The 12,109-nt window shown below is 45.9% G+C and overlaps 1 protein-coding gene across 7 annotated transcripts in view; it reads right to left on the bottom strand.

Annotated features, from left to right (window-relative positions):
* Positions 1–4,798: 4,798 nt before the first annotated feature.
* The window catches only part of CDC42BPB (CDC42 binding protein kinase beta), a 98,241-nt gene continuing 90,930 nt past the window's right edge, over positions 4,799–12,109 (bottom strand). For 4 of the 7 annotated variants that reach the window (XR_012586628.1, XR_012586630.1, XM_074583912.1 and 1 more), the window contains 7 exons: positions 10,685–10,782; positions 10,489–10,573; positions 10,218–10,338; positions 10,009–10,126; positions 8,818–8,926; positions 8,655–8,725; positions 4,799–6,578 (listed from right to left, as the gene is read on the bottom strand). Coding sequence is in view for 4 of the 7 variants with exons in the window: in XM_074583912.1 (XP_074440013.1) it covers positions 6,447–6,578; positions 8,655–8,725; positions 8,818–8,926; positions 10,009–10,126; positions 10,218–10,338; positions 10,489–10,573; positions 10,685–10,782 (734 nt within the window). In the remaining 3 variants the exon portion in view is untranslated. Of the gene's footprint in view, positions 6,579–8,654; positions 8,726–8,817; positions 8,927–9,059; positions 9,099–10,008; positions 10,127–10,217; positions 10,339–10,488; positions 10,574–10,684; positions 10,783–12,109 lie in introns of all 7 variants that reach the window. The other 3 variants (XM_074583911.1, XM_074583913.1, XR_012586629.1) reach the window with 2 other exon arrangements.

The following is a 12,109-nucleotide window of genomic DNA, read 5'->3' as shown; positions in this document are numbered from 1 at the left end:
TTAAATAAACATAAACATGTGATTTAGTTTTTCCGAGCTGAGGCTGCTGCGGTGCTGCATGCTGGAGGCCGTTGCACCAGGCAGCTCGCCACCCCAGCACTGCCCTGTGCAGGGTTGGGGGGCTCAGGGCCACCCCCAAAAGAGCCCCTTGCCGCTCACCCTGGAGCTGTTTTTTGGGCCCCTCACTCCAGGGTCACGAGGGGTCTTGGTGGCCACGTCCCTCATGACATTTGCAAGAGCATCCCGTGGCCGCACACCGAGGGAGGGAAAAGACAACCCATTGGCACCAGGGACCATCGCACAAGGTGGTGGCAGGTGGCACCTGTCCCCTGCGGGCAGCTGAGGACATTGGCTCTGCGGGGGATGCCAGCATATGTCCGCGAGGTGGGGTGGCCGCAGGGGACGCGTGGCCGATGGCGCGGCCGGCAGGGAGGGAGGCAGCACCCATCACCGCCCGGTAACCCCTCCGTATTGGGACGTATGGATTTGCTGCTTGGCGAGGCTTCATTTTTAAAATGCATTAGCAGCTCGAGGTCACTTACAATAGAGGCTTTAATTAAAGTAGAGATCAATTTTTGTCAGCGCGCTAGCAGAGCACATTCTGTACTTTTCCTTCAGGAGCCACTCTCGCTCGCTCGCTCACACAGAAAACGTGGCAGGGAGGGGGGAAGCTCTGCAGAAAAAAACCTGAAGCGCCAGAGTCAGTTTGCGATGCCGGGGGCCAACGGCTGCTGGAAAACCAGCTGCATCCACGTAGCCATGATCCCTACGCTGCGCACTGGCACGCAGACAGCCCGTGGTGCAGGCAGGGGAACGCGGTGGGGTTTGGTACGTCAGCGTCTCTCCTGGGATCCTGCCTAAACAAGGAATTTCATTCGCAGACATCTTTGCATCAGACGGGTGGTTTGTGCCGCCGAGGCCGTGCGCGGCGCGGCTGGGCACCTGATGGCTTTGTTTTGCTCTTGGTCCTGAGAGTCAAGGGTCCCCCCTGCCGCCGCAGACTAATGCCAAATGCATTAGTGTTAATGGCAAGATCTCGGGAGTCGCTGCTCCCCCGGGGTCTTAAAAGAGAAAGCGACCTGCACACGGGTAATGGACACCGACTCCTGTCGCCGCGCCTTCCCGCCACATGTTACGGCCACTCGCAGAAGTTGTGCAAACCTGGATTCAGGCAGCGCAGCAGGAATCAGTGCTCAAAACACCACGGAGCCCGCAAACAGATTTGGCCCAGTACATATTTTTTTTTTTTTTAATTTTTTTTTTTTTTTTTTTGGCAGGAGGTAGCAGCAGCAGCAGCAGCGAGAGGGGAGGGGACCTGGCGGGGCTGGCACCCGAGGAGTGCAGGAGGTGGCCAAGGCGCTGCGGGGTGAGAGCGGAGCAGTGGCCATCTCCTCCATCAGCAGCCAGGGCTCCGCACTGCTCCTCCTCACGGGCCTGCAGAGCAGGGAAACCGCGCACGGAACTGGAAAGCAGGCGATGCTGCAAAAAAAAAAAAGCTGAGGGTTTTATCTGTGAGAAAACAAGCCATAAAGCTGCATAAACCTGTGTAGTCAGGTGACAAAAAAAGTGCTGCATCTTATCGGGGAGCAGGGAAAATATTTGCTGCAAGGACGGGGAGCTGGCTGATTCCTGAGTTCATGTTCCTCCTCTGGCTGGAGCGCAGCACTGCAGCTCCCGCTCGCTGAGCACGTCCTGCTGTCTTCTGCTCCTGTCCTCAGCTAACCCTGCCAGCAGCGCTAGTCTGAGCAGTGTTCGCCACTGGGACATGCTCTGCCAACGTTCGGCTTTCCCTGGCATCCCGCAACAGGCGTGCAGCCGGCGTCCGGTCTCGTCATCACCCCATATCCCCAGAAATGCGTTTGGGAGGGCTTTCCAAGGGAGCACCGAGATCATGCTGGCTGTTTCATAGAATCACAGAATGGTTTGGGTTGGAAGGGACCTTAAAGATCATCCAGTTCCACCCCCCTGCCCTGGGCAGGGACACCTCCCACGAGACCAGGCTGCTCCAAGCCCCGTCCAGCCTGGCCTTGAACACCTCCAGGGATGGGGCAGCCACAGCCTCCCTGGGCAACCTGTTCCAGTGTCTCACCACCCTCACAGTAAAGGATTTTTTCCTGATATCCAATCTAAATCTCCCCTCCATCAGTTTAAAACCATTACCCCTCGTCCTATCGTTACACTCCCTGATAAAGAGTCCCTCCCCATCCTTCCTCTAGGCCCCCTTTAGGTACTGGAAGGCCACTGTAAGGTCTCCCCAGAGCCTTCTCCAGGCTGAACAGCCCCAACTCTCTCAGCCTGTCCTCGTGGCATAGGTGCTCCAGCCCTCTGATCATCTTTGGGGCCCTCCTCTGGACCCGCTCCAACAGGTCCATGTCCTTCTTGTGCTGAAGACTCCAGAGCTGGATGGAGTACTCCAGGTGGGGTCTCACCAATGACCGTGCCTTCCCTCCTGCCTCCCTGACGCGCTACCTGTGCCCATGGCGCCCCTTCCCCCCAACCAGAGCCCCCCCAACCCCACGCTGCTGCCCTGCCCCATCAGCGGTGAGCCCAAGGCCATGGGCCCAACCTGCAGGAAAGGGTCTGCTCTGCCCTGGGTGAGGGTTGCAGCAGCTGCAGCTCTTGATCCAGGAGCTGCGGGAAGCCCAAGGCTGCCGGGGAGGGATGCAAGAGAAGACTGAGAGGTGCAAAGAGACAGGAGAAGGTGGTCCAGACCTGCTGCCACCGCAATTTTTGGTATGTCCTCTGCACCCCTGCCTGCTGGAGCCACTTGGTACAGAGTGGGCAGGGTGCAAACCAGAGCATGAGATGCATGAGGAGCCCGGCGTGCCGGAACACCATCTCCCTTTTTGTCTTTTTCATAGGCTGAACCCAGCAGCAAGACAAGGTGCGTGTTCATGATGCGACGCCTTCCTTTGGCTGTTACTTTGGTTAACTACACCTAAGGGTGCAGTTCAGTTCCCACTGTTCACCCCTTCCCTCAAATGCTTCCCTGCTTCTCAGTGCTTTAGACTACCTGCCCCAGCCCTTCAGGTTTTTATGCACCTGCCTTCTCCCAGGGATGCCCAATCTGGCCTTGTGGAGAACATCGAGGGCGCCTGGACCATCGGCATTTCCACGCTGAAGTCCCTTCCCCGTGATTTAGCTGCGTTAAGCACTTACCCTGCAAACATAAAGCGGGTGTTTGAGCACTGCCCCCAGCAGACTGCACCCACTGAGGAAGCTGTTTGTTCTCAGCTTCTGTGCTAGAGACAGAAGCATTGGCAAGATGGGTTTAATTATTGCGTAGCAAGTGACACCAGGACATATTCCAAAATACGCAGCCTTTCAGGGCGAAGATCTGTGCTAGAAGTGACCAACGTGTTCCAGTGAGTGCTCAGCCCATGGCCCTGGCTTTGGGACCTGATGTAATGCCTCTGAAAATGGAATGGGCAGAGGAGCAGGCAGACCAAATTATCCTCCTTCCTTGCATAACTCAATTCCTCACTGGACTGGTAGCCTCCAGCGAGAAGAAAGTGCACTGTCAGAGGAACATTTCACATCGAGTCTTGAATTTCTGCATTTCTACAAGTTCTCCTGAGGGCTGAGGAGGACTCTTTAGGTAACCAGCGTCAGAAGCCTTAAGGGAATAGAAGATTTGTGGTGGTAGAGGACTTGGGGAGGAATTCTGCTCGGCCAGGCTTGAGGGAAAAAAAAAAAAAAAGAGAAAAGAATAATATATTCATACCGAGCAATTAATTTATTTTTCTAGAAACGTTCTCCTGCTTAAATTATAACCAAGCCCTGGCACTGCCGAGTGCTATGATTTAATACCCCCATAATTAAAGACTTTGTTGTCATCCGAAGTCCTCACTGTGCAGAGAAAAATCAGCTCAAGAGCAGCCGAAATGTTTTTTTTTTAAAAGTCAAAGGCTGATTAGCGTGAATACCTGTGAGACGGCTTCCGGCACACCGCTGACAGGAGGTTTGAGGGCTACCACCCCCATCCCCACAACTGCCCACGGGTGACTGACCTGCCCCTGCCCGCTGGCCTTGCCCAGGTGGGTTTGGTCAAACAAGGAACAGCAGGGGCCAAAATACTCATCTAGGCCTTCCCCATCAAAACGACCTGGAGTGAGACGGGTGAGACAAACCAAGAAGTAACCCAGGAGCACCTGGGCACTCCGAAAGGGATGGGGGATCCTCAGCCAGGACACGCTCGGGAAGATGTTGGCTCTGTTCTAGCTACAGTGAGCTCTGCAGCCCTCAAATGGCAAAGCATGAGGGGAGCTTTAAAAAAACCCAAACCCTATTTTAGGGGCTGCACCATTCACACCCCAATCCTTGAAACGTTCCTATGTGTTTCTTTGGGACTGCAAGTCAAGTGTCTTTATTGTTTTATCACACTTAAGATGTCCGAACAGATCCTGCAGCCTCCTTAACTACGCTTCGGCCACAGTCATATAGAGCAAGGCAATAGTCATATAAATAATTTAAAAATTAATAGGGCAACAGTAATCTAAATAATTCAAAAATGAAAGGGCCAGCGACTCGATGAAATGACAACTCTAAACACAAACCGAGGGCACAAAATTTCAACACTGTATTCCACCAAAAAGGAGTTCCATTGCTCCTGAACATGCATTTATGTGCAGAAACACACCCCCCCACACACCCCCGCTTCTTGCAGCGTTCAGGTAACGGAGCTTCAAAGCATCTCTCGGTTCAAGTGAAACGTCCACCTGAACCAACTGAATTTACCACGAAACTAAAGCAAGTGTCAGCGGCAGACTGTTTTCACACGTCAAGACAGACGACTATGAACTTTAAAACCTCCCTCTTCTGCTTTATTGACAGGTAAATTGTTCAAAAATGTTCTCACAATTCAATAATTACAAAGACTTAGACTTACATTAAAAAAGTAAAAACCAGAAAACCCCCAAAGCAGTAGTGTCCAGCTCTAACTGAGCCCCTTTATCAAGAATCTGAGAAAAAGAGCAAGTACTGTCGAACACTTAACGTAACAGGATTAAATGTTGACTAGAACACTCAGTTTAAGTTTAAACTAAAGATAAGTGCACGTCCTATACAGTGTTTCAGAAAAGAACATTAGCCATTGGTATATCATTAGCCCATTTAAACCAGATTTTAAATAAGTGACATCCAACTGTCATAAAATTGGCACAGAAGGCACACGAGTGTGACAATGACAAACTGGATATGCCAGCCACGGAATTAATTACAAGCTTTTAATGAAACATGGTCACAAATCTTTGATTACTAAATGTATAATACATGGAAGCATGAGATTAAATATACACGCAAAACATCACCACTGCACGTGGGCCATAGCAAAATATACAGGAGTGTGTTGTGCATTTTTCTACATGATCAATACTTGATTAATAATCATGGGGTCTTCATGCAGGTGAGGATACAATTAATGAGAAAAGCAGCACCCCCAGTTACACATCCTTCACGTTCCACTTTGGTAACCAGTAAAACAGGACGATGTTGTAGTGCGATACAGTCCCCCAGGCCAAGCAGACTTTGAGGGTGACGTGTCCACGAGAAGGCTTGCTAGCTAAACAACGTAGTGTGTCCTTACACCAAAAAACCCAGGAGAAACAACTTCTCAGGAGGAGACAGGCAGGAACTAGGAGTAAATTTTTTTTTTTTTTTTCCACAGCAGTAATTACCAATATTTTTTAAAAGCCCTGACTAACGACTGATTGATGAGGACTAAAAAGCAGGGTATGGGTAAAAGATAACGGGCAGTAGTCCTATGTACAAGACTAAAAAGTTGGTAGAAAGATAGAAAGACAGTTATGCAGCTGTATATGTAATGGCTAAATGAATTAAAAGGCCACAAAACTATAACCAACTTTTATTTAACTTCCTGGTGATTCTATTGATGTTGGAAACGACCTACAGCTTCCTAGCATTCTCCTTAAGATTTAGGAAACAAACAGTTATGGGAAAAAGGGAAAAGTGTATTCATCTGAGGATGTAACTAGACCTGCTCGCATTTCCTATTTGGAGGTCCAAATTGTGTCTAAAAGGATTTCCTGCTAATGAGACATTACATCATTCTATAGAAAAATAATATTCCCGATATTGTAGCAACATTATCAGTATCTCTCTCTATTTCTTTTTCAGCATAAGAATAAGACTATTTACCGGTGGCCTTAAATGCTCCTATGCAATAAAACTGTGTCACAGCTGTGCAGAAAGGAATCAACCGTAACTGAGCAGTGAACAATTCTGCATAAAAAGCTCGATTGCTATTTAGTAAAGAGTTTTCTTCATTTCAATAGTTTGTATCTACAATCTGGATATATAATTATTCTTGTACAACACTAGAGATTCAGTGTCAGTCTTGGCACTAGCATCTGAGACAGCTTTGCCCTGCTCTGGAATACTCCGCGGAGCGGTGGGTGATCAAAGCCAGAACGGCGACAGTGGTAGCGTTATGCGTCACAGGTCGACTGGTCCAGTCCGTCTAGTGTCAGCTGATTCCTATGAGGAGAGTTGGGACTTGGGGGACCACTTGGATTTGAGCTGTTGGATGGAGTAGAGTGTTTGGTGGAGTCTGAATCAGGCTGTTAACGAGACACATTGAAAAAAAATAATGATGTTTACTTAAAATCAATTCTTTACACTCAAAAGCTTTCAAAAGCACTCAAACATTAGGGTGAGCAACACTTACAAAGCAGTGTGTATTAGATTCGTTTCATACCGAAACAGTCATGCAAATACTTCCATTATCACCAAGAGGACATAGTGCAGTCCTGCGGGTGATGTTCTGATTTAACAGGAATTATGGCAAAGTACATGGAAATTGCTACATCTCAGGCTCCTCTCCTTTAGCCACTGCAGAGCTTTCCTGACGCAACGCATCTACCTGTCCACTGTTGTTCTGGATTTACCAGCCTGCGTTTTTTTAAGCAGTTTTTATAGCCCAGGAATAGGTTTATGTGCCGATACAAACAATAACGGTCAAATCATCTTCAGTTCGGTGAGAAGAAAGGAAACAAGCATATGAACTGTTCACAAAACAGCAACAGCGACAAGCATGTGAAGTGCCTGACAAAAGGGTGAAGGTTGCCAAGTCTCAGGCTGGAGATCGGGGAAGCAGAATATACTTACTGGAGACGCCCTACGTCAATATCTAATAAAGAGAGTCTATCCACACTTATTTCCCCAGCGTTAGATTGGTTGTTGGATATTTGCCTTCACAGACTGGTCTCACTTCAACGGGATGGCTGGCCAGTTTCCCACTATTTTGGTGAGTTACAACTCTGAGCACTGCACACATTCACAGCTAACGAAATACTGCACAGGAAAAAACTGGTACCGTCGCGGCAAGTTATTTTCAAGAAAGGGAATATATAACTCAGCAAACAGATTGAAAGGTAACATCCTTCAAGAATGCTGTTCACAAGGTTTTGCATGGCTCAAACAATAAGATTATCATCTCTAACAAGATTATCTCAACATGATCCAGTTCATGCTGTGATAAAGCTGAAAGCCATGGGAAAAATAGTATAAAGCCAAAAGGTGTTATCAGAGCCTCCCTCTTCAAGTTTCAAACTACTATTTTTCTTTTTCAATTTAAGAAGTAGTAAGAAATTGTCAGATCTACTGAAAAAGAAAATGTTGCAAAAGCCTTAGAATCCACTACTATTTGTGCCTACAAACAGCAGTTATCATTAGAGCATGGAATGTAATGGAGTTTGGGAAGGATGCTGCAGAATAACGAAGTGAACTGACATAGTCCATCATCAGCACCTTTGAAAATCAAGACAGTTTCAAAAAAACCTATGTTTAGAAATCCCTATTTTTACATTTTTAATGGCTTACTCAAGGTGACAAAGGAAGTCAGAGTGTGGCTGTGACCAGAAATGGACAAATGCTTTGACTTGGGGTGTACGAAAGCACCCTGCAAAAGGTCTGTCTTCACGAGAACACCCTTCAAAATCCAAAACATTACATGGACCTTTAGTTGGGTACCAAAAAGCGCTAAAAAGACGCAAAGATCTTGATCTAGGAGTTTGCCTCCCAGGAATAATTCCTGACACTTTCCCTGCACAGGCAATGCTTGAGGAAAGCTTGGAAGAAGCTACACCCATGATAAATCAAGGAAACAAAAGTCACACATCTTCTCGCCTTAGATGCGGAGACACTGGTTTTGTGCAGCCAGGACTTTTTCAGTTTGCTGCACGTACTTTTACTCTTGCTAAAAGCAGTTTTACATATTTTAAAATAGGATTCCTTCTCAGGTTACATGACAAAAAGTCTTCCTTAAGGCAGCACAGAAAATTACTTAACTAGTTGTATTACTTTACTATTCTATGCTAATAGCCCAGTGAACATTTTTAGGAGCTTTGAGGACATTTCATCAATTAGTCAAATTTCCCTTGTCTACAAAGCTTAATCCAAGACATAACACTTCTTAAAATATGAGCACAGAAAGATCTGTTCATAGCTATGTTTTTGTGCTGGCATATCTAACCCGCAATCATATATTACAAGTTGGAGAAAACATTTGTGGAAGGAAGACATCTCCATAAAGAACATGGTCTTTATGAAGCATTTCCTCAGAAATGTATTGGAAAAAGAAAACAATCTACGGCAACAGGATATCGTTAGTCTCCATATAATAAAAGCTACTTCACCTCTTTGTCAAACTCCTGGTCGGGATCAGACATACTTCGGGAAGGCATGGCTCCTCCCACATCACTGCCACCTGGACAGAAAGAAGGAAAAAAGGCAGGTTTATACCTCTTGTTGAAGCCATAAATTACAGCTCCGAACTGACAAGCTTGCTTCCAGCCTTACTTGACGAGGGCCATGAAATATAGGTTTTGTTTCTCTGCTGCTGTTGCTGCCGTGAGAGGTTAGCTGTAGACGGACACGATTTTTCATCCTGTGCTGCAGGTAGGACACTCTACAGTCGAAATGAAACACCTCGTTAGCCAGCAACAAAAGCTATCCAACCAGGAGTTCTTACTCATGAAAACTTTACTGTGCTTTTGAAGCTACTACAAAACCCAGTGTTGTTAGAAAAACTCTGAACTTACTTGACCACATCCACATATTTTCAGTAACAGACACAAACCCTGAGAAAGACAGAGAAAGAACTAAGCCCCACAGCAGCCACTGGAACCTGTCAGCCAGCAAACCCTCTATGAAGGGGCAGGGACTGTCCCGACAGCTCTGCTTTCCTTCCTCCTCCTGCTGAAAGGACAAATGCATCATCTGGGCTATCTGAGAAGGACAAGTGAAAGCCTGACTAGTGAGGTACGGAACATAAAAGTGTACCTTCATGCCTTCCTCTCATGGATTTAACGCTAAAACAGCTCACAAAATGCTGTATTTGTTAAACACAAAATAAAAAGAATGCTAGAAAGCACTGCAACTTACATGCATTTTAGTTACCTCCACAGCATTAGTTTTTTCCACCCCTTGTTTTTGCTCTAGAATTGGCCAAGTGCCACAAGCACACCGTTCCAGTTCCTAACAGCTTGTAGCTACTCCTACCCTTGCTAGGGAAGCAGAGGAGGGACAGGAAGAGGAAGAAAGCAGAGGGGAGCCTTGCAGTGAGGAACGGTCACTCTGGAGAAAGATTTCAGCAGAGATAGGGCTCATGTGATAGACGTGCTCAAAGCCTGTTGGAGTGATATCAGAGCAGAATGTCAAGAGGATGAGGGGGAAGGAAATTAATTCTGTTATTTTAAGATGACAAACAAGAAAAAGGAAAGAGGAGAGACTGATTATTCACAGAACTACTAACAAGCTCCTGGCAGCGATATCTATTTATTTTAGCGTCTCATTCATAAGTCAGCTAACAGTATCTCCTTGCACAGGATTTAGAAGCATTGCACATCAGGAAGGTTCACCTTTCTCAAAATGATTAAAAGAAGAATATGGTACAAAGATAACACTTGAACCCCATACAGCTCATCTTCACAGTTTTTCTGAGCAAGAACAAATGCACATACACCTCCCTCCCTTTTAAATGTATTTTACCAGTGGGAGGTCCATGAGAACCTGCATTCCATCTCCTGGTCCCATATGAGCCACGTGGTTGAAATTTGTTGGGTTAGAAATCATCTTTGACCTTAGCTCAGGGTCTCTAAGCATTTCCCTAGAAGAACAGAGTGATTTTTATTATTAGCATTCCCAGTCTCTGCATGTCATCATGTATATTAAGTCACATACTGCAATTAAATTCTTACCGCCTTTGCTGTAATCGCTCTTCCTCGGGAACCTTAAACACAAATCTTCTTTTGCTCCTAGTTCGAAGCATTTGCTTCTTGCTATTGTCGGATGTTTCTGGTACGCTGAGGACTGCTCCTGCTGTAATATCAAAACGCAATTTCACATACACAGGTACATGTTGACCCAGATGCATCCAACGCAAGTCACCTCATGCAAAAGTAACGTTGCTTAAAATTACCCAGTTAGCTTCGTGTCATTTCCCCATTTCTCCCCTTGCTCAGTACTCACCTGCAAACTTGTTCTTGAAATATATTAGTCTTGGTGGCTCGCAGTTAAGGAGATTCAGCGTGCCGTCCATGTTTAATGGTCTGATCTGTTTTGAGGAAGGAGGCAGAGAATTAACTCAAGCCTAGCATACTCTGTGAAGAAACGTCTCATTTGGAATTAACCCAATTAAGTTCTATATTCAAAGAAAATTACTTACCCTTCGCAGGCCAATAGTCTGGACCCATTCCATAGTGTTAACATCAAATACATCAACACCATACTCGCTATACACTGTTACGTACGAAGAATTGCAACCTGCATAGATTAAAAACAAACAGATAACCCTAATGTGGCTTCAGTAGACCAGAACTAACATATATTTGAGCAAATTTCAATAGTTACAATTTTTCTACTACGTTCAAGATACACTTTAAAACACTTTTTCCCAGCCCCACTTTCAAAGAGATATTTTTGTGATAACAGATTTGCTAACGACAACTGCCAGCATCATGGAAAGATATAAATTTGACCCTTTCTATATTTTTAAACTTCAAATTATGATTTCATGAAATTGCAAAATGGCATCTGAAGTTTTCAGATGCATACAAATTTGCTGCTTGGTAGGAACTGAGCAGCTAGCTCTTCTACAGATGCAGATTACTTCATTTCGGAAGCAGCAAACTAACTATACACGTGCTGTGTGCAGGGGAAAAGAGAGGGCCACCATCTGTGAGGTGGGTCATGAAGTCCTGATGCGGATCTGTTCTCAATTTCCTTCCTCTTTTGCCAACAATTATCTAGCTTTAGATATTCACGTATGGGTTGCTTTCATCAGGTTAACAGAAAAATGTCACAATGCTTAAAGCTCACAACCCATTTTTCTCTTTTTGACTTTTTCTTTTTTTAAAAAAAAGCATAAAAGCTATCAGCAGACAAGTTTATTTTAGGTCAAACGAAAAACAGAGATCCCTAGAGCTTTATATCAACATGCTTCTGCTCATGTAAAGACTGTGCCTGGATGTAAAGAGCAGTTACTAGAAATTTATGGGATTTAATAGAGAAAAGAATGGCTTCAATAAACAAAAGGAAAATAACCCAGCAGGACACCAAACACATCACAGAATCTTCTTAGAAGAACTGAGTAATGGTTGAGGTGCTATTTTTTAAACTTGTTCACAGAAAGCCTTGGGGACAGCTATCATAAATATGTACCCCAAAAGTGATTTATGGCCAAGTATTTATTTTATGGGGTCATGGTTGACTTGCATGTCCACATCAAGGGAGACCAGCGAGCATCAGACAGAAATACCAACTGCTTATGCCTGGCCAGCTGGTAGCCAAGGCCAGCACTTACCAGTCAGAGTTGACGAGCGTGATCAGATCTCAGCTGGTTCCCAGAGAGACATGTCAGTGTCTGCACTGGGCTTGCCCACGCTACAGCTTCGAGACCTGCTGGCTCCAAGTCTCTGCACTGCGCCATACTCAAGCTAAGCAGCCCCACAACGCCTGCGCTGGCTCAGTACAGAACCAGCACATTAAGCTGGTTTAACTGCAACCTAGACAGGCTACCCAAGATAGAGCTGACTCTGTTAGCACAGACCTCGGCCTCTCCTAGCACAAGGGGACTGAATGCCCTAGAGAC

Source organism: Larus michahellis, chromosome 4, assembly GCF_964199755.1.
Source record: "Larus michahellis chromosome 4, bLarMic1.1, whole genome shotgun sequence".
Classification (NCBI taxonomy): Eukaryota; Metazoa; Chordata; class Aves; order Charadriiformes; family Laridae; genus Larus; species Larus michahellis.
The sequence above is the reverse complement of the archived record's forward strand: the minus strand, read 5'-3'. Positions and strand labels throughout refer to the sequence as shown.